The following is a 22,417-nucleotide window of genomic DNA, read 5'->3' as shown; positions in this document are numbered from 1 at the left end:
AAAGACTTAACGACAAACAAAAGAGTAGAATTTGATGATGAAAAGTAAAATCTACAGAGAGAAGAAATTATGAAAAGTAAAGTCTACATGAAGTAAGAAATGACAAACAAAGGCAAAAATAGAGAGCAACTTGAACACATCACATTTGAAGAAAAAAAATTAAATGCTCAAATAAACAAAAACATTAAGCCAAAAATAAAACAATAGACAACCATAATTTTGTAATTCTCACCGGTGATTACACATATGCAAAATGGACTATAAGAAATGGTTTAGAATGCGGAGAGACAAAATTTAAAATAAAAAATGAAGGTCAGACGGACGAATTTAGTAGGTACAACTTAAAATAGGAAACAAAAATACGCACGCGCGAGCGCGGCCCTTCCGCACGCGCGTATGCGCGTGCACGAAGGCTAGTAATGAATGACAAGAGTACGTCTTAATTTCTTTACCAACCTTCCACATTCTAATAGATTTGAACATTTATTTGATTTTCAAGTTACACCTTTCGGGTTAACTTGATGTATGACACAAACAGTGGATCTTGTTCTCTCCAACCCACGTAACTTCTTTTCCTTTTCAGAACCTATCTATGCAGCTCTGTCGTATGTTGTGACTTTATTGATCGGAACCACCCCCATCAACAACAATACCACGTAAAAAGTTTGGGTCAAAACTCAAAACGAAATATAAAGAAAGTAAAGATCCTTTAACATTTACTGTGTGGTGGGTCCTTCCCCCACCCCGGAGGTCTGTTTGTCCATCTCTCAAAACAAAGTCCGGAAGACACAAAATAAATGGAATTTCCTCTCCATTTCAGAAACCAAAAAACCTGAGAGCCAACCCAAAAAAAAAAAAAAAAAAAAAAAAGAATTCCACTGATAACCACCAAAATCCGGTTAAGCTTTCAATTCTCCGACTTTCCGATATTCCAATCAATCTCACTGCCTACATTCTCCGACGGCTTCTCCCACTAATTTCTCCGATCCGGTACTCCTCCGCTTCCAATCTCCGCTCTGCTATCTTTCTTCCTTTATCGGCGAGACTTGCAAAATTCAATTTCAGAATTCGCGCACTCATGTTCACAATGATGGCAATTGCGTTCTGTATTCCGATGCGATTTCTTGGTTTTTTTTTTTGGTGCAGGAATTGAAGATATGCGTGGCCGTATTGTGCTGCTGCTGATGTGATTTGATGTGAGTTTCAAAGGTGAGGACTTTAAATTCTAATTTGGTTTTTGTACGAATTTCGGAGTGATAGAGAGAAAAATGAAAAGAAGTTGATGTGATTAAAGTGTTGAGCATTTAATTGAAATTGAATTGGAAAATGTTATAGACTTAATAGCAGTTTGTTAATGTGTGTGTGCATTGATAGGTTCTTTGAGCATATGTGTTGGGCATTGTTTGAGTTAAAATCGGCTTCCAAAGATTAAGCATTGTATTTTCTATTTTGATTTTTGATTTTTTTTTTTTCGTTTAGATTGAACTTTGAAGTTGAATACATGATGTTTTTAAGGTAATGGAATGTAATTCAGCCGGTGAATTTAAGTTTCTATATTGTAGTTGAGGGTATTTACTGTTTTAGAGTTTGATTGTTAATAAAGTGCTGATATGGTGAGGAATGCAAGTGTGCAGATTTTTTGCGGAAGAGTTTTGGACTTCTGTTGATGGGTGCTCCTAAGCAGAAGTGGACACCAGAAGAAGAAGCGGCCCTTAAAGCTGGAGTTCTTAAACATGGGGCAGGCAAATGGCGCACAATACTCTCGGACAAAGAGTTTGGTGCTATCTTGCATCTGCGTTCAAATGTTGATCTCAAGGTATCCATTTTTAGAAGTTTAGCATATTGGGTACTTTCAAGTTAGAGTAAAAGAGGGCTTTGTGATCTCTTCAGCTTTTAAGATCTATTGTTTGATTTGGATGGATAGTAGCTCTGTTTGTTGCACCCCACTTCAGAGTTCCATCCTTAGGTTGGTTGCCAATTTACACCTTGTGTTTTGGTATATTCATGTTTGTAGTTCTTACATTGGATAGGACAAATGGAGAAATATAAATGTGACAGCAATATGGGGATCTAGGCAGAAGGCTAAGCTTGCACTCAAAAGGACCACTCCAACCGCTAAAAATGACAACAGCCCTTTGGCAGTGTCAACTGCAGTTCAAAGTAATGAAGAAACTGCTGATGCTAAGCCTCTTGCCAGTTCGGGTGGAAAAGTGCAGACTACTGAGTCAAAGCCACCGATTGCGAGGTTAGATCACTTTTGATTAAATGGATATTGATAAACCTTTTGTCATTCTATGATTTACAAGTACAAGGGAATTTATGCTGGTTCTATGTATTATTAGTAGTTCTTGTTCTTGAATTAAAGTTTGACACTTGGACTATTGGATAACTCTTGAATTAGATAGGATGAAATAATCAGGCAGTAGTGTATTATTGTGTTTGGGAGAATATTTCAATATAATACTGTATCTGGTAGTAGCATTGCATGAAGTTCACTGGACTTTATCTCTAGGATTCCATACCACACTTGTTTTCTTCTTTTGGAAAAAAAATATATCCAAGGTTGGGTAAGGATCTTTCAGTGAGGGTCTGTCAGATATTGATCTTTCAGGGGGTTGTTTTTGGTTGCCAACATTGCAAATCTGCGATGAGATTTCAGTGAAATGAATCTTAAGAATTTTACTTAAGAAGATACCATAGAAGAAGAGACATAATAATCTGTTATTTTAATTGAAGGTACTTCCCTAGTTGTAGCTAAATGGTTCAGATACTGTTGTCCAGAGTTGTTTGGTGCTGGGGGTGATGCCTCATATTCAATTTGGAGCAGTTTTGTATGATACTTTTTGCATAATTCACAGATATCTGGGTAAAACCCTAATGTTAATAGGACCCTCATAGATGTAAGTTTGTATGACATGATATCCCATCTCTTAGTTCACTAAAATGCATTCCCTAGCTCACAAGTTGCAAGGCATGCTTAAAATCTCAACCAAATGTTATTGGGAGTGTATCTGGTGTCTAAACAAGATGACGTGGAAAGTGTTCTTGCAGTAATAAAATGATGAATATAATCATTGTACTGTTCGCTATAAGTAGTTCTATGTGATAGATGCTTACCTTTCTCTTTTCATTTCTTCCCATTTGATGTTTGACTCTTTTAAGCATGATCTTTGGTGAAAGTCACTTAAGTAAGGTCTTTTGATGTGGTTTGTATATGGTGCAATTTATGATCAAGTTTTTTCCTCCATCAACAAAAGTATTTTGCTAAAGTCTACATCTCATCATTCATTAAAAATGACCAAAAACATAGTATTGGGTGACGCTATCATCTTTTCTGGACATGGTTGTTGACTAGTTCAATTGGGAACTCCTCTTCTTGGTTGTAGGTTGGATCATCTCATATTTGAGGCTATTACAAATTTGAAGGAGCCAAGGGGCTCTGACAGAAACACAATCACTACGTACATAGAGGTATATGCCATGAATTTTGTTATTTACAATTACTGGTTATTACACAAAATTTTAGAAACAATTGATGCTTAAATAACAAATACTAAATTCACATAGAAGCACAAGTTTCTGTCGTTGGATGAAATTGAGGATAAAAGAAGATGGAAGGGTGATAAAGGAGAAATAGAATCATGCTAAGCTCATAACTTCTATACTTTTATCACGTTATTGTCAGTCTCAACACCTTTACAGTTAAAGTGCTATATGTGAATCCCTCATTAGACATTAAGTCACACTCGATATTATGTCAGTCTTTTCAAAACAGTGAGTGGCTACCGAATTATGTGAAGAACTGTGGTGATCCAATTTCTTATCTTGTACTTGTTATGTTGCATTATTGTTAATTTTGACGTTGCCAATTTCCATTTTGCAGGATCAATATTGGGCACCATCAAACCTTAGCAAGCTACTGTCCACAAAGTTAAAGCACATGACAGCCAATGGAAAACTAGTTAAGGTAATTAATCTCTTGAGGTTTAGCATTGTAAAGCATGTGTACTATAGTTGTAGTGTGCCGATTGAAATACTTGTAGATTTTGTGGTCATACTGAGATCTATCAAGTATGGGAGATATATTTAGCTGATAATACTTTCACAATCAGAATCAGGCTTGGTTAGGGGTTTGATCCCCTATAATACCAAATTGAATTAGGATTGAGAAAATTGCATGTGTGGAATGTGTAATTTAGTTATGTTCTAGTAGAGGAAAGTTTATGGATACATTTTTAATGAAAAGAGAATGATATGATGATGATGATGATTCAGGATTTGGTTATATATTTTGGTTCCTGTATTGACAGGTAAAGCATAGATACAGAATTCCACCAAATTCAGCTACTTCTGAAAAAAGAAGAAACTCTTCAACATTGCTCTCGGAGGGAAAGCAGAAGGATTCTACGAGAGCAGATAAAAGTGTGGTCAGCATTCTTACCAAATCACAAGTTGATGCAGAGCTAACCATGATCAGGAGCATGACTGCACAAGAGGCTGCTGCTGCTGCTGCACAAGCAGTTGCCGAGGCAGAAGCTGCCATTGCAGCTGCTGAAGAGGCAGCACGGGAGGCAGAGGCAGCAGAAGCTGAAGCCGAAGCAGCACAAGTTTTTGCAAAGGCAGCAGTGAAAGCATTGAAATGTAGAAGACTTGGTAAAGTTCTCTTGCACAACTCACATCACAGTGAATGTTGAAATGTTATTTTTTTTATGCTAAAATACTCCATTATGTATTGGACTTGAGGTGTTTTATGATCATGCAAGGATTTATGTCAGTGATCCATCTAATTGAAGTTTTCTCCAGTAGAACTTATCTAATGCTCCTATTCAAGCCGCTTATGGTTATGTCTTTGCAAATGTTCACAGATCTTGATATGAAACTCGCACATGGGTAACTCAGTTGTTCAGCGACAACCATGCATGGAATGGCTTATGCTGGTGCAGCTATGTCTGCTAATGTAAATAGAATGAGCTTCCATATCTGGAGAATGGAAACTTTGTGATTTTTTTTTTTTACTTTCTTTTCAGTTCCAGGTATCATTTTGTAAGGAGCTTAGAGATGTTCTGATTTTCGGATATAACAATGGAGTGTATCAGTAAAACTAGTGGAACTAAGAGATGGTTTTCTGTTTTTTGGTGAATATGTCTAGTAAATTAGGTTAAATTTTGAGTGCTAGTCATGTTTTTGCCTCCAAAAAATGGAAATAAAAACAAACATCACTGCAATGCAGAGAGTTATTTCAATGCAATAATTTTGGGTCAATTTTTTCCTTGCAGACTACTCCGTTGGTTATAAAATAAGCTCTCAGTTCGTTTGGGGGAAAATTTTCTCTGCTGACTTTTGTATGGTAATACTGCACAAGAAAAGTTCTCAGATGAAAGAATACGTGATTTCCTCATAATAATTTGCATTTTTTTTTTCATATATTGGGAGCTGATACATACTGTTAAATACTTTTCTTATATACATTGACAGAACCATGCTGAATAGATGGTGAACTAATCCCTCTCCTGAAGTGATCTGGCTCAAGAAGCAACTTTGACCTACTTTTGGCTGAGTTGAAAGGGCATGAGTATCCCATGCTTTTTCCTTCTTTCCTTCCAATCTTTCATTATTTCCTTTGGTGAGGGCGAATGAGATTCGTGAGAATCATCCTTACTTATCAGTGCTTCGATTTCCTCATCGATTTCTGTCGAGTCTAGTCCATCTTCATCAGAAATATAATCCAAAGGCCTGCAAGGTGTCTCTATATCAGCGGCAACACCTCTTTGGGTACTATTGCGATGAGGAAATTCACTGAAAGGAGCATCACTACTGTCATCAGGAGGATCAGTGCCAGGCTTGGGCTTACCATCAATATATTCTAAAGAATGATTTGGCATGATGAGCCCTTCATTATCATCAAATCCCTCATCGTTATCATCCCAAGATGATACTGACATAGAATTTGAGAATTCTCTTGATACGAGACTTTGCAAAGATTTTTTTAAGTTTAAGAGCGTGGCTTCCGATGTAACATCACAGTGTTGTAGGGCATCCAGCAGTTTCGTTAAACCATCCTGACTGATCCCGTCTTCATTTTTCTCAAAAACATCTGTCCACTGCCTTTCGCTGACTTGAAATGGGGCATAAGCCATTGTATTAACCAGAGTTGCCGCTCTCTTGTAATCATGTCGAGCTGTAGCTTGATATACCATTTCAATAAAGAACAATTGATGGGGAATTTCACCGGCTTCCAATGTGGTGTCAAATGCATGCTCTAGTAGATACCCCTACATCAACAAAATAAGCTCCATAAGTTCCCATGACTGAATCATCCAGCAAGTGAAAAAAAAAGAAGAAGTAATACTAAAGGGCTCAATAAATGACGGCACATGAAAGGGGGGAAAGAAAAACAGAACTAGACTTTCAGACATAATAGTACAAACACGCAGTAGATAGATTCAGACGCAGAACAGACGGAAGAGATAACAAATGAAATCATGTCCAGTGGAAAGATGGAATGATGAACTATCACTAGATATAAGCCAAAAGATTTAAAGGGGTATTTTTAATTTTTTTCTGAATTTAAAGAAAGAAAACAGTCCTAGTACACTAATATAGGGTCCAATCAACGCAAGAAAAGAAAAAAAGAAAAAATTGTTCTTTCATCTATTAACTTTTACCTTCCCAGCTCTGGATGCTTCCACGAGTATTGATGCATTTTTACTTTGATCTATTTTATATCCCGAGAGAGCCATCTCCTTGTACACATATTCAAAGTATTCCCATTGCAGAGCACTGGCAGATGCCTTGAGCATTGAGGTATATGTGTACTCATCGGGCACAAGAGAACTACCACCACCTTCCAGTGAAGGGTCAGAATCAGATTCAGCAGCCTTAGTTTCTTCAAACAATTCTTTAGCTTTGGAAAACATATCGGTGCGTCCAAATACTTTCAACATTGTATTTATTGTCCCTATGTTAGGGGTGCAATGGTTCTTCATGTGTTCAAATATGGATATACAGTCATCAATATGTCCACCCTCCATGGAAGACCTTATCATGCCTGTGAAGGTGACCTCCAAAGGTTTAGTATTAGATACATGTTTCATCTTCTCGACCTGCAGGTATAGTTTTAAGAAGAAAATTCAAATTTCAAGGTTTACTGTAAAAAGAACCTGGACACGTCATGACTTAACAGGAAAAAAAACCATTTGACCTGAATGGAAATGTCTAAGCCTAACTTGTTTACAATATCAGATGCTATATCCATCATTATCCAGGTCTATCATGAGAAACAAGTGTCTTACAAGAAAATACTGAATTTTCTTTTGGATAACCATAGATTCATACTTTTTAATTAACCTTCAGGTTACAAAAATGATCAAACTGCATCCTAAATGAAAATTGTTTAAGTGATGTATGGAAGTGCAACCAAACCCTTTGCATATTGAATCAGATGAGTAATCTTATCCATAAATACTATCTTGGTTTAAAACTTTAAATACACCATGTATAAACAACTAAAGCCAGTCACTGTGTCTCCGAACTCTACAGACAGAAAATTACCTGTAACAGAGCATCCTGCCACCTACCACTCTTGCAAAGGCAGCAAGCTAACTCGTAATATACACCACTTGTCCCAACCACTCCCCTTCGTTCCATGTCCCTGACTGCTTCCACAGCTTCATTCACTTTTCCTTCACACCATAAAGCTCTAACAATAACTGCGGTATAACAATACGTATTAGGGACAAAAACAATATATCCATCTCAATATCACATGCAACACAAACAAAATACCTTTATAGGTAAGAGCTTTCGGAGCTTCTCCGCTTTTTTTCATTTTTCTAAATAATTCATGCACGAGGTCATACTTTCCAGACTGCAGCATTACCTTACAATAACAAGCAGATCCTATAAGGGTCAAATACAATTGTAATTTCAGAACAAATAGCATTTCGCATGTTTAAAATGTAAATTTATGTTTCCAGCCTCTGAGTTGAATTACATTTCTATATTTACTTTGGTCGTATTAACAAAGATCTCTGCTTAAACTTTATTTGCTAAAATATCTCATAATCCAGTTACTACCTCCATAGCAAGCCCATATGTTGCTCCATTAGGTTTCAGACCACACTTTCTCAACTGGTTGAACACCCAATATACACTCTTCCACTGATGGGATTGGACACAAGCGTTCAGTATCTGACAAATAATGTGAAAACAGAGATGGGATTACATGAAGATGCAGAATAAAGTAGTAAGGAATGACAAGTGAAATGCACAGAAATGCTCTCTTACAGCATTATACACAACTACGTCGGGTTCAAGGACGGGGTCCCAGTTGCGAAACATATTTCTATCTATTTTGACAGGTTTCTGCCTCATGCATTCAATAACTTTCAGCAATTCCTTCAGACGACCCGTTTGACCGAGTGTAACAGCAATGCTATGATAGGCAGCAATATCCGGATACATATGACATTCTCCCTGCATGACTTAAATGTAAGAATCTAACCAAAAAGGCAGTCAAAATATCAAAGAAATAGGAAAAATAAAGTTACAAAAGAACAAGACATCACCCGCATCATGTTGAAAATGTCAAGAGCTTCCTGGGGCCTTCGTGCCTTCCCAAGAATTGCCAAAAGTTTCGTGTATACAAACCTAGAAGATGCATAAATTTTCCAACACGATTAAGAAGAGTAGTTTAATCACAGCTCACTGGAAACAGAAATATAACTGACTCCTCACATACCAATTAGCACATTAGGGGGCAAAAAAAAACTGCTTTCTATACCAGAAGAATCACAGAATGACATCTCATCGTTTTCAATACTTGATTTCACAGTTCTACCAAACCATGAATAGTTCACTAGAGTTTGTGTCTGAATCTAAAATTCACGGAAGGCTACTTTTCCCCTGAATAGGTTGATTGACAGGTTCAATCCCACTGCCAGACTTTATTCATTAGGACTTTATTACTAGGTACGGCTCCTGACCAAAAATATCCTTGCTTTTCCATCAAAGCAATGCCAGAAAGAATGAGTTGGGAAATTGGTCACAAAATCTATGCAATACTGCTGAAATGATTCATTCTTCAGTATGACAATCTAGCTTCTTCTTTCTTATTAGATTTTTAAACTGACAAGACCCATCAGCATTCCATTTCGACCGAATTTGCCTAGCTCATAGATGCACGTAATTGAAACATACTCGAGGGATTCACCAATCAAAGTTACCTGCTTTTGCAGTGTTTATTGCCCCTGTCCTTATAAACCCATTCCACAACAGACAATGCCTGTTTCCAACATTTCTTAGCACCAAGCCCATTCAAAACCTTAAGAACCTGACCCTCAGTGAACTCCAACCCTGACTGCTTCATCATCCTCGAAAGCTTCCAGTCCCTCATTGCAAACTCTGTACCACTAAGCCTGCACCACATAAACAAACATTAACCCCTAAAATCAACTAAACCCCATATACCACACCCTTCTAAAACCCTACCAAAACCCCAACACAAACCTCTCAACAAGAAACTGAATCACCTCCCCCTCGCCGCGCCGCCGCTTCGTCGGGTCCCACACCCTATTCTCACCATCAAACCACTCCTCTTTTATCTCCACATCATCATCCAACACCCATTTCAGCTCTTCCCTTTTTCGGGTTTCGAACATTTCCCTCAATGCATTCAACTCCTCCTTCTTCAGCTTCTCTCCACCATACTCACCGCTACTACTCGCCAGCTCCCGGAACCCAATTCTCTCCACTCTCTCCCAAGGCATCCCAACCGTCAATTCACCTCCCCCATTCTTTGATTTCACGGCTCTGGTGAAGCTTCTGTACTCGGCTTTCAGGGTTTGGAAATGGGTTTCTTCGGAAAGGGCTTGGCTTTGGGACTCGGAGAGAGGTGGGTCTTGTTCGTTGAGGCGGTTGAGTTTGCGGTTGTGTTTCTGGATTTGTTTCTTGCGGAGAGTGTGGACGATTTTGGGTGTTGGGTGCACGCCTTTGTTGGTGAGGTTGCGTTTGATTTTATCAGTGTTGGGTTCGAATTGGGGATTAGGGATTTGAGGGAGGGATCCTTGTAGAGCTTCCATGGATGAAAGTTGTGAGCTTTTAGAGTGTTAAAGTTTGAGGTAGGATTTTGTTGGGGTTTAAGTGCTGGAGAAAACTGGTTTTTTTTTCCCTCTTATCTGGCGCGGCAACGAAAATGAACGGTTGATGTGGGTTCAGGTGTGGTGTTTCAAAACCATAATAAGAGGCCCGTGACATATTGATGTTTTACTCTTGTTGGCTGGATTTGAATTTGGCACCGTTGGTGGTTTTACTCTTGTTTACGGTACATTAATGTATGGATATGTGTAGATTAATTTATATCTTATATAATTAAGCCAATTCTCCTTTGAATAGTTAAATTTTTGAACTTCCTGCTATGACCATAGTTAATTAATATGCAGAAGAACAGTATTTTATCAAGAGAGGGTAAAATTGATATTAGCCATAAAATTAAAAATAACTATCGACTATCAATTTCTTTTCTTTTTTGTCTATTTTTCACAAATGTCCAAAATCAAAATGTCAAGAGGCTAGTATTGATTATTGAGTTAGTTTAGTACTTAACTTGATCTTGAACTAATCTACAAGTACTATACGAAGTTAATCTTTTATTATAAAGATTTAGCCTACATTTGATGTATCGATTTAGCCTACATTTGATGTAAGTTTCACTCCCTCTAAAGATTTAGCCTACATTTGACAAAGTTAATCTTTTATTATAAAGAATTCTTCTTGGTCAATCATCGTTGAATAGTTGAATCTAACTGTTTAGAGGGAGTGAAACTTACAACAAACAAGGAATCTTGTTTGGCTGCCTAAGGTTATCATTGTTATGCTTCACTTCTATGCTTTTCATTTTTATTTCACCCCTAAACTTCATTTTGGATCTTATCAAATATAAGTTTTTGAAGTGGAATTTTTTTTTTTTTTTTTCCATTTTATTAAATAAATAACTCATATACAACAATTAGTATATTGTGAGTCGAACTTATGACCTGTTACTTATAAAGACCACTAGATGAACGATGTGATTGCATCAATCAGCTTCTATAATGTGAGCTTATTAGATGCGCCTGCTTGTTTTCCAATCAACAACGGAGTCAGTGTTTCACAAGATCGTGAAGCAACGAACTTGTCTATATATCAGTAGTTGGCTCGAGTCTCCTGCACATCACAATACCATTTTCAAGTCCAGAACATGTGTGTCTGATATTTAATTTTCAACAATCGAAGCTTGTTTACGTACGTACTCAGAGCTCCCAGCTTGTCAATCTTGTTGCCCAGGATCAGCAATGAGGTACTGCCACTATTGTGTACTATGTACCGATTTTACTCCGCACATCATGAAGTTTGAGGTGCTCAAGTGAGATCTTTAGTATCAGCATAATGGCATATCATCAACAACCGATAATTGTCTAAATATTATAGATGGTGGATCAATACGTGGCATGGGTTCATTTTTAATATCACCAAGGTATTTTGAAAGTTGTAGTGGTTCAGGTGACAACTATGTCTGTGCGCTGTGCCAATGAACAATGGATGCCTCTGGTGCATTGTTTAATGCATTAAGGTTTGAATTTTAATTTGATCTTCCTAAGAATGTGTTTCGAACGAACTGATGTTGATGGTTTATTGGTGTCACACTGTTAGTTATATAAGAACAGGGCCGGCCCTGAGGGCTGCCGCCTGAGGCCACCGGCTCCCGAGGGCCCCGGGAGTTTATGTATGTACGTTACAGATAGTATTTATATATATTGTTTCCTTCATAATGCCGAAAGGGCGCTTTGCTCCAGTGGAAATGTAGTTATTTTGTAGGCCTGGGCTCGGGTCGGGTCGGGCCCGAAATTTGGTGAAACCGAGACCGAGCCCGAAACAATCGGTCCGGGCCAGTTCGGGCTTTTTCAAAAGTGAAACCCGATAGAAACCGATCCCAAACGAGCCGGTTCGGTCTTCGGGCTTTTCGGGCCCAAATTCCCAGCTTTGTCTGCAAGTTCAATAATGTGCAAAATATACCCAAAATTCGGTAAGAGGCGAGGTTTGAACCGCCGACCTCTAACACGAGAGCCTTACTCCCAACCACTGGAGCATAAGAGCTCTTGACATTTTGCCTGCAAAGTTTATATTTATTTCCTCCTAGGCAGCTTTTCTTGGTTGCGGAGACAAAGAAAGTGGAGACAACTTTCTTTTCTTTTCTTCTCCTCCCTTCCACCCGTCCTTTCTTTTCTTCTTCTCCTTGGTAGCTGCAACAACTTTTCTTTTGTTTAATGCTTGAGAGGCAGCTTTTCTTGGTGGTGGGAGACAACTGACAACTTTTCTTTTCTTCTCCTCCACTTCCACCCGGTCCTTTCTTTTCTTAGCTGCAGCAATTCCCAATTTCCCATTTGCAGTTTCTATTTACCATATATTCATCAAATCAACACCATTAGATCATCCTCACTGAAAACCCATAATCCCAGATTCTTTCTTCAGTTCCTTCCTCTTCCTCGTCTTTCATCAACTGCAGAATACTCTCCTCTTTCTTCCAGTTCATTCTTCATCAATCTACTTCGATCTACTTCAATCTCAAGCTCAAGAGGCCATCAGGAAAAGCCGGGGCGGCTTGGGAGAGAAGAGGAGTGAGGATGAGGATGAGATTGATGATCCTAAGCTTAAAGAGTTTTTGCAGGTGATCCAACCTAGGATAGCAGAAGAGAGAGCAGAGGAAGAAGGGGAATGAAGAAAGAGCAGAGCAGAAGGATGATTGGGTCCGTATCGGTCTTTCGGTCCCAAAAAATATCAAGTTCGACACCGACCCGATAAATTGTAATTCGGGTCGGGCTTTGCACCGAACTGGTATTTTCCAATACAAAACCGAACCGAATCGGGCTTTTTTGATCGGTTCGGGCCGGGTTCTCGGGTTTTCGGGTCCAGACGCCCAGCCCTATTATTTTGTGTTTTCACGACCATGGCTCGAATCACAAGAATGGTTCATTTGCTTTTTTTTTTTTTTTTATAATTTTTTTCAATCACCTAAGTGACTTTAGAGGCCCAGATTTCGCACTTTCAGCTTGTGTTAATTTTTCTTGGACCCCGTGGCCCAGCCAACTCTTTTACACTTTCAGTTTTTTTTTCTTTTTTCATTTACTTATAATTTTTCTTGGACCCCGTAGCCGAGCCAATTTTTTTTTTTTTTTTTTGTCTATTGAAAAAAATATGGGTATGACAAGACGTACTATGTATTTTCGCAGCTAAAAATGTGAGACGAGCAAGGTTTCAGTGATGCTTACAGAAAAAAAAATATATATATTTAACTAGTTTTGTAATTCAGAAATTTATGTAGGGAGTAGATATCCATATACTTTTGTTTTGTTATTAATTTCATATTTACTTTTATTCAAAATACATAATTTTGTACTGTTATTTGGCGAAAAAAAAAAATTATATGTATATATAGGAGGCCACATTTTAATTCTTTACCTCAGGCCGTTAGAATCTCAGGACCGGCCCTGTATAAGAAAATGTAAGTTTGACCTGCAATTTTGTTCTTTATTTTGTTTTTGATACACATTTTCGTTTTTGTTTATCATATAGTCTCTTTCCCATTCTTTCTTCTGATATATTTCACCAGGTGTGCTCTTTTCTTTTATCACTTTTCCTTTTGGTAATTATACAACTGATATGAACATCCCTACTCCCTGATGAGTTACTTCCATCTCAAAGTCTTCGGGCATTTGCTTTTAATAGGAAGAAGCCGATAAAGAAAAAACTTCAAAGAAGTCTTTCAGGTTTAAGGATAATATTAATTTTCTAGTTCATTAAAAAGACAGTGGCCGTAAAATTAAAAGACTACTATGGAATTAAACCAGTGAAATCCATGACATGTGTTTCTTGCCTCAATTATTGCTAGTTTGTTATATGACAACAATAATATATGTGCGCCTTTCATTGTACTGCTAAATGCAACAGCCGAGCTACCATTGAAAAAATGAGAAAAAAACAATATAAATAAATAATAATAATAAGAAGAAGTTTGCACTGCAAGCGGTGTCTCTACCAGTAATGGCTACTCTTAGCTTTCACTTCATTTTCATCATTTTTCTCCTTCCCTTTTCCCACTAACTTTCCTTCAATATCAATAAGTTTAATCAAGGCGGAAGTAATATTCTCTACGAAGGTGATGCGGCGCCTTCTTATTTACAAGGTATGGAAGTGATTGAGCTCAACACAGACACGGTTTTCCGCGTTGGCCGGGCTTCCTATGCCGAGCCTTTCCACTTGTGGCAAGGTTCACTTGCTGCAGACTTCACTACTAACTTCTCTTTCATTGTGGACACTGTTAACAGAACCCTAGGCCAGTTTGCTGATGGATTTGTCTTCTTCCTTGCTCCGGTTCACTTTTCGATCCCACCTGACTCTGCTGGTACTGGTCTAGAATTATATAACTCCACCACTCGTTTTGCCTCCCAAAACTAACTTGTAATGGTTGAGTTCGACATTTTCTCTCTAATCTATGGGATCCATCAAGCCCGCACATTGGGATAAACAACCAGACCATCTTCTCATTATTTATGCCAGTTGGGATCCTATCCTCCACAGTGGGAAAGATGGCCGAGCACGTATTACTTATAATGCTACCACCAACAACATCAGTGTGTTTTGGAACTACGATGGAGGCCCGAACCCTAAAAATAGTTATGTGCCAAACTCTTCCCTTTCCATCCTTATAGACCTAAGAAATGCCCTCCCCTCCCCGAGTGGGTTACAATTGGATTTTCGTCTGCTAGAGGCCTTTTCTGAGAGCACCATGTTATAAGTTCATGGTAATTCAGTTCGGATTTGGATACTGAAGATATCGTAAGAAAGAAAAAGAAGAAGATGTAGCCTTGAAGATCGGGGTCGTTGTAGTAGTTTTTTTTTCTTCATTTTGAGGATCAGGACAAGTTTATATAGGAATCATACAAGATCTAGGCTAAGCAGTTGCTGTGAAGAGAATCTTTGCACAATCTGACATGCACTATGAGAAAATCTTCATCCACGAAGTCAAGATCATAAGCCGCATAATACATAAAAACTTGGTGCAATTTATTGGATAATGTCGTGAGTAAGGCAAATGCTTACTAGCTTGTTTATGCATACATGCCTAATAGTACCCTTGACACACATCTATTTGGCTCCAGGGAAACCTTGAATTGGGGCTTTCGGTATAACATAGCTTTAGGCTTGGCCTCGGCGCTTCATTATCTACATAAGAATGCAGAGCAGTGTGTCCCTTATACGGATGCCAAATCAGCTAACGTTCTGTTGGACAACGATTTTAACACTAAACTGGGTGACTTTGGGATTGCTAAGCTTGTACGTGGATCTGTGTTTAAGGTCTCAGACTACAGGGGTAGTCGGGACTTTTGGATCCATGGCTCCGAAATATGTTATTGAAGGGAGGGCAAGCAAAGAATCAGACATGGGTCTCAGACTACAGGGGTAGTCAGGACTTTAGGATACATGGCTCCAGAATATGTTAATGAAGGGAGGGCAAGCAAAGAATCAAAAATGTTTAGCTTCGGAGTTGTGGCCTTAGAAATATTTTGTGGAAGGAGGACTTAGCACGACGGAGAATTCCACTTACTACTTTATAGGCATTTGTACCTTGCAAGAAATTTACTTAGGTATGGATTTTGATCAAAATGAAATGGAATGCTTGTTAATTGTTGGATTATGGTGCACTCACCCCAACAATAAAGAAAGATCGAAAGCAGGAAAATAAGGTTCTCCAGCTTGAAGCACCATTGCCAAAACTTCCACTACCAATGCCTCGACCCCAACAACAAGCTCAATCTGGCTTCTCTCAGTCTCAGTTATTCTTAACTTCTAGTTTCAATACTATGGGTCTTTAAATTATGTTCAATTGGCATTAAGTTGCCTTTGCAGTACTACCTTAGATGGTCAAAAAAGTCTATAGTGCGTTTAGATGTATGTTGTTACGCACCTTTTTTTTTTTTTTTCTTAAAATGAAGGCAAATCCAATATATAGATGTTTACTGACAGCTTTTATGCGTATCTATGGTATTGTGTCACTACCGTGTTACATGTAAATGATTGATTTTTCTTGAAGTAAGGTATACTTGGGGCTTTGTGAAAGATGATTCATGATGAAAAGCATAGGCCCATAGTCTATTGATTCGTTAGAAAATATGAACTAGAACTTAAGGCTTCTAAGCACACTACTGCTGGATCAATTCTAATCACTATATGTTAATGTTAGAAACCGAAGGCTCTAATTAATGTTAAAGAAAGAGAGAGAGAGAGAGACACACACACACAAGAAGTATAGTGGTTTGTCTCCCGCCTTAGCGGGAGACTACGTCCACTTGAAAGCTTAACTAGTGTGTTTAGGCCTTGCGACCCAAAGGGATTACAAGAGATGTAATGGGATGATGTTTAAGTGGGAGGAGGGGTCCCTTTTATAGGTAAGGGAACCCCTCTCCTTTACATTTTCTTAGATGTGGGATGTAAAAATCACTGTTCTAGTCTAGAAAGCCATATTGTGGAGGCATGTTGGCAAGGCCGGGAAGGTGGCTTCCCGGCGAGGCATTGGCCGCTTCCGAATACCGTGGCGTAGCTTGGGCATCGGGCTACGGGATGCATGTCTCGGTTGGGCCCCACCATGGCTTGTGGGCCCTCTAAGAGGGTGTTACTTATGCTTGGTGATGTAGCAAATCCTCCATATTGTTGGAGGTATGTACACTATATGTTAAGTCAGCCTCCACAATCACTGCCGTATGATCCATCATTACCACTACATGCTAAATAATCCTTGGAAAGCACTACCAAGCTATAAAAGACCACTTTTCTGCTCATTCAAGAAATTGAGGTGGACATGGAAAGGAACCACCCACAAACTTCAAAAGGCCATGAGCACGAAGGTAATGCTGCATTAGGAACAACCATGTATGATAGTTTGTTTCATCAAGACGAACCAAAACTATGTTGCTATAGGTTGAAGACGCCATTGATTATGAGAAAAACGAAGATTTTCTTGACAGTGATTGGTAACAAAAGAGTAGTTATGATGAAAAATTGATGTAAGCTTGTAAATGTAGAGCGAACTGAAAAATTGATTCTTGATTTTGATGAAGATAATCTCGATGTTGGTAATTGAACAATAGCAATGATAGAGTTGAAGTAATCGTGGTATTTTGACTGGTAATTGTATAGAAATGATGAAGAAGATGCAATTTCTAGGGTTCTTGATCTGGAATTTTTGGAATTTTTGTTGGTAATCAAACAAGAAGGAAAGTTGCAGCGGGAAGAAGCGAGATGAGCACTGGTCAGGCCGCCATGAGCTCTGATACCATGTTAGAAATTCTGATCATGGTGAAACAGAAAATGAACAGAGAAAGAAGAAAAAGAACAGAGGAAGAAGACAATGTACTTTTACTGATTTTTCTCTAGGTAGTTTTTACAATAGGTAACCAACATAGAAAATGATAAATCTCCCTATTTATACTGACTTTGACCATCTATATATATTGACCAACTATATTCACTTGACCTATACTCTTAACAGTAGCCACCAATGGCTTCTCAAATGAAAGAAGGCTAGGCCAAGGAGGATCAGGACAAGTTTATAAATAAAGGGATCATACAAGATCTAGGCTGTGCAGTTGCTGTGAAGTGAATCTTTGCACAATCCGACAAGCACAATGAGAAAATCTTCATCAACGAAGTCAAGATCATAAGCCGCATAATACATAAAAACTTGGTGCAGTTTATTGGATGGTGTCATGAGCAAGGAGAATGCTTGCTTGTTTATGCATATATGCCTAACAGTAGCCTTGACACACATCTATTTGGCCCTAGAGCAACTTTGCAATGGGAGTTTAGGTATAGAATAGCTCTAGGCTTGGCCTCGGCGCTTCATTATCTACATGAAGATGCAGAGCAGTGTGTCCTTCATAGGGACATCAAATCAACTAACGTTCTGTTGGACAACGATTGTAGCACTAAACTTTTTGATTTTGGGATTGCTAAGCTTGTGGATCCGCGGTTAAGGTCTTAGACTACAGGGGTAGTCCGGACTTTTGGATACATTGTTCTAGAATATGTTATTGAAGGGCAAGCAAAGAATCAGACATATTTAGCTTCGGAGTTGTGGCCTTGGAAATTGCTTGTGGAAGGAGGACTTACCACGACGGAGAATTCCACTTACCACTTTATAGGTGGGTTTGGCATTTGTACCTTGCAAGAAACTTACTGGATGCTGCTGATGAGAGGTTGGGTATGGATTTTGATCAAAATGAAATCGAATGCTTGTTAATTGTTGGATTATGGTGCACTCACCCCAACAACAAAGAAAGGCTGAAAGTAGGATAAGTAATTAAGGTTCTCCAACTTGACGCACCATTGCCAAAACTTCCACATATCATGCCTGATTACCCAATGCCTCAAACCCAACAACAAGCTCAATCTGGCTACTCTCAGTCTCAGTTATTCTTCACTTCTACTTTCAATACTATGGATCGTTAAATCATATTCAATTGGCATTACGCTGCCTTTGTAGAATTGTAGTACTACCTTAGACAGTCAAAAAAGTCTACAGTGCATTTAGATGTATGTTGTTACCTTTCTTTCTTTTTTTTTTTTTTTGTCTATCTTTTTTGAAGAAAGCAGTTGGATTTTATTTCAATCAAATGCAATTACAATCGAAAGCTATGGCATCCTGAATGACATCAATCGGATTTTTTTTTTCCTCTCTTTTGCTTCTGTTTTGTATCTATTACTTTTTTTTTTTCGTCTGAATTGTTTTGTATCTATTACTGGTATATAAAACTTTTACTGGATGTTTAAAATCATTTTCAATCCCTATGTATCAAATAAACAACTCACATACAACAATTAGTCTATTGTGAGTCGCGCAAACTCACGACCTCCCAATGGGACTGGGCATTTTTGATCCCTATGTTGTGGTGAAATTTCAAGTTTGATATAATTGTTCCCAAATTAGTTTCTTTTTCTGTCAATGTGCTTCCAATGAATTCAATCTCGGTCATTTTGTATCAAATTTTGTTAAATTGCTGTAAAATATTAAAAGATGAGCACCAGACTGTGCCACTATGTTGTGTTTTAACAAAAATATAACAGAAATTAGCATCTATAACAAGTTAAAAATTGACACTATATATTCTGGCTAACACATTGATAGACATGATTCCAAACTAATCTCTAATGTGCAATCCAAACTCTAGAATATGTATTTACGTATGTAATTCCAACTTAACTTTTATACTTAATTCTAATACATTCATGTTTGCATCAACTTTTCCCATCATCTAAACTATTGAGACAGTCATATAGATAAGATACAGTTAAATATTCTATATATAGCACGCGATAAGTGTGTTAGCATAAACATACATATCGATCTTCAAATTTTTTTTTTTTTTTGAAAGGAGGGACATCAATCCATTATAGTAAATGAGAATTACATTACACGATAACTCACCTAAACACCGGGCTACGACAATATTGAGCCATAAAAGAAAACCCTAGAGAAAAGCCCGAGAGCTAACTAACATAATACAACCCTAGAGTGAAGCTCTAAGTGACCAAGTAACCTGACGCTATCAAGGAAGACCCGAACACAGACAAGATCCTTCCCGAATATTATTCATGTTCCCAAAGAACCACCCTACATAGAAGGGGTGTCTCCGGGCTCAATGAAAAGGTTAAAAATACAGAGAAGCCCAAAAGACCAAGTTGCTGCAGGTCGAATTATTATGGCCTGAAATAAACCAAGGGCCTTAGCCCATAAGCTCAAAAGTAGAATCAGGGGGTCCAAAGAAACCCTAGCAGCACTCCCATCAACATCAAGCCCGTGGGCCGAGGCCAGCCCCAGGCCCACCACAGCCTGATGGACGACCGCTCTGGCTCCTTCCAGCCGCCGCGTCGTAATAGAAACCCAGGCTGCACCGGCATCCCCATCAGGGCACCAACACAACGATGAACCGCCAGACCATGTCCATTGCTCCAAAACCGTTGATGCAGAGCCAAAGCTGCCGTCGACGGCCACACCATAATCAGTCTCCCTCAACTCATTTCCGACATGGAAACCAACCACGGTACCCGGATCCAAAGCTGCATCCCTTGAACCATTTGAACCACGCTAGAGCCACCTAGAAGCACCATCTGAACCATGCCTAGCCGCAGCCCCGAATTCACCACCATCAGCGCCACGAGAAGGCAGCCATACAGCACTACCCTTCGCCGGCAGAACCAGATCCTCTTTCTCTGGAACCAGGGGAAAGCCCCGACTGAACAAAAAAAAGTAGGTAAGAAGGAAAAGGCCGAAACCAATCCGAGACCTCAGACTGGGATGGTGCCGGAACCCGTAGCCCTTGAGGCCTACGATCCCCAAACCTAGCTCGGTCAGTTTGAAGCGAGGCAAAACCCTAGCAGAGCAAAAGTCCTCATATTTTTATATCTTTTTGTATCGATCTTTAAAGTTGAATCTAAACGAAAATTGTTCTCTTACTTATCCCACGTCTACTTATCAATTCAAAGGGAAATTCCAAGTTTCCAAACTTCCATGAATTCCAAATTCTAATACTATGAATCTAGGCAGAAATATGGGGAAGAAGGGAAATTAAGACCAAAATAACAACCTCAGAGTCTGCAATCAGAAATGATACCCTCTGCAATCAAGTTAGACCATGTTGTGAATCAATTCTGAACAACACCAACAAACCATACATGTGAATCATTTGTAATATTATAGCACACAAATCAAAACCAAAGAGACGAAAATTATCAGCTTTTTTATTTGGAATGCTTCACAAATCACAAGCCAGTTAGTCACCGAGTGCATGTTAGTTGAGGATCATATACTTCTCTATCTCTAATTGACTTGAGTCCCCTGCACAACAAAATACAATTTTCAGTCCTGTGTATACAAACCTACAAGACCTACCAATTTCCAACACAAGTAAATGATTTTACAGTTCTACCAAACCAAGAACAAGATCAACAAGTTAACCCACTACAGAGTAGAGATTAAGAGAGTAATAAAATCTTATCTCCAAAATCATGAATCTACTAGACAAATAAATAAATAAATAATAATAATATTAATAAATCGTGAATCTAAAATTGTGGAAGGCTATTGTACCCCTAAATGGGTTGATATACAGGTTGAATCCTACTGCCAGACCCTATTTCGTAGGACTTGGTTTCTAGGTATGGCCCCTGACAAAGAAAATCTTTGCCTTTCCATCAGAGCAATGCTAGAAAGAATGAGTTGGAAATTGGTCACAAAATCTAAGGAGTATTGCATGAAATGATTCATTCTTATGAACAATCTAGCTTCTTCGGCCAAATTTGCGTCTCTCATAGATGCACATAATTGAAGAAAGATACTTGAAGGTTTTCACCAATTAAAGTTACCTGCTTTTGCATTGTTTATTTGACTTCTCCTCATAAACCCATTCTAGCTATGACACACAATGCCTGTTAAAGTAGATTATTATTTAAACCAAGTTTAAATCAGAAAAGTATAATGTATGTTATATATCATCAACCAAAGCTAGCTTGTTTACTCAGAGCTCACCTGTTGTCAACTTCAGCAATGGGCCAATGGCGTACCACTTGGTGAGGGTTTGCTTAACTCAAAGCTTTCTTTTTGTGCTCGAGACCGTTTGGGTCTTCCTAATTTTCGTTTTAGCTAGTTTGTAGTTCATTAGTTGTTCTTGAAGAGGCATGTCTCTTCAATCTTTTGAGGGGTAAGGTTGTTGTCTTCCCCTTGCTCATCTTGATGTACTCGTTTTTCTTTTTCTTTCAATAAATTTCTCTCGTTCTGTCGAGGTTTGCCAAAAAAAAAAAAAAAAACCAGTAATCACACCGCCCCTATCCACCCGACTTACCCTACCCATCCCTAATGTCGTGAGATTTAAATTTTGAGATCTTCACAGAATTAGTTAAGTTAGCTAGCTAACCAACACACCACGACTCATCCTTTACTCATAATTATATACAATATACAAATGAATGCACGGCTCATTCTTAATCACATCAAAGATATTTCAAATTTTCAATTATATTTAGATGGAACAAAAAGACCTGCGTTGAGTGACTTGAGTCAATTAAGAACAGGGGGCTGACTCATTCCATTCACCATTCTCTAATGGTATGTGTCTTCCTCCAAAGTTGCATTAATACTTATTAACAACACAACATATATAAAAAAGACCTGCGTTGATTGACTTGAGTCAATTAAGAGCCGGGGGCTGACTCATTTATGAGACATGAGACAAGTTTATAATAAAAGAAGTGGTAAACTACCACCGATTCTTTTTTTGACTTTGTCAAGGGGAACCCAAAGGCTTCCCAGACCCAAGATAAACCCCTTCGG

General features: G+C 38.5%; 2 protein-coding genes and 1 pseudogene across 5 annotated transcripts; 2 read left to right on the top strand and 1 right to left on the bottom strand.

Annotated features, from left to right (window-relative positions):
* The first annotated feature begins 802 nt into the window (after window positions 1-802).
* LOC133722041 (telomere repeat-binding factor 2) lies at window positions 803-5,140 on the top strand. Of its 3 annotated transcripts, none has more exons than XM_062148857.1 (8): window positions 803-990; window positions 1,147-1,196; window positions 1,628-1,816; window positions 2,031-2,245; window positions 3,387-3,471; window positions 3,884-3,967; window positions 4,311-4,653; window positions 4,866-5,140. In XM_062148857.1, the coding sequence occupies exons 3-8, from the start codon at window positions 1,667-1,669 to the stop codon at window positions 4,892-4,894; spliced, it is 906 nt and encodes a 301-aa protein (XP_062004841.1). In that variant the 5' UTR covers window positions 803-990; window positions 1,147-1,196; window positions 1,628-1,666; the 3' UTR covers window positions 4,895-5,140. The 3 variants fall into 3 exon arrangements, with proteins under 3 accessions (XP_062004841.1, XP_062004830.1, XP_062004838.1); XM_062148846.1 differs by having other exon boundaries at window positions 1,147-1,209; window positions 1,635-1,816; XM_062148854.1 differs by having other exon boundaries at window positions 1,147-1,209.
* LOC133722028 (pentatricopeptide repeat-containing protein At5g67570, chloroplastic) lies at window positions 4,996-10,190 on the bottom strand. Of its 2 annotated transcripts, none has more exons than XM_062148830.1 (9): window positions 9,508-10,190; window positions 9,225-9,416; window positions 8,568-8,649; window positions 8,287-8,475; window positions 8,077-8,190; window positions 7,786-7,879; window positions 7,552-7,709; window positions 6,666-7,103; window positions 4,996-6,272 (listed from the first exon to the last, which is right to left on the bottom strand). In XM_062148830.1, exons 1-9 carry the CDS (start codon window positions 10,077-10,079, stop codon window positions 5,544-5,546), a joined length of 2,568 nt encoding a protein of 855 aa, XP_062004814.1. In that variant the 5' UTR covers window positions 10,080-10,190; the 3' UTR covers window positions 4,996-5,543. The 2 variants fall into 2 exon arrangements, with proteins under 2 accessions (XP_062004814.1, XP_062004820.1); XM_062148836.1 differs by having other exon boundaries at window positions 7,786-7,867.
* Window positions 10,191-14,142: 3,952 nt separating this feature from the next.
* Window positions 14,143-18,540, top strand: LOC133717059 (L-type lectin-domain containing receptor kinase IX.1-like; annotated as a pseudogene).
* The last annotated feature ends 3,877 nt before the right edge of the window (window positions 18,541-22,417 follow it).

This window comes from Rosa rugosa, chromosome 1 (assembly GCF_958449725.1).
Source record: "Rosa rugosa chromosome 1, drRosRugo1.1, whole genome shotgun sequence".
Lineage (NCBI taxonomy): Eukaryota > Viridiplantae > Streptophyta > Magnoliopsida > Rosales > Rosaceae > Rosa > Rosa rugosa.
Note: the sequence above shows the minus strand (reverse complement) of the source record. Positions and strands in the feature narration are given on the sequence as shown.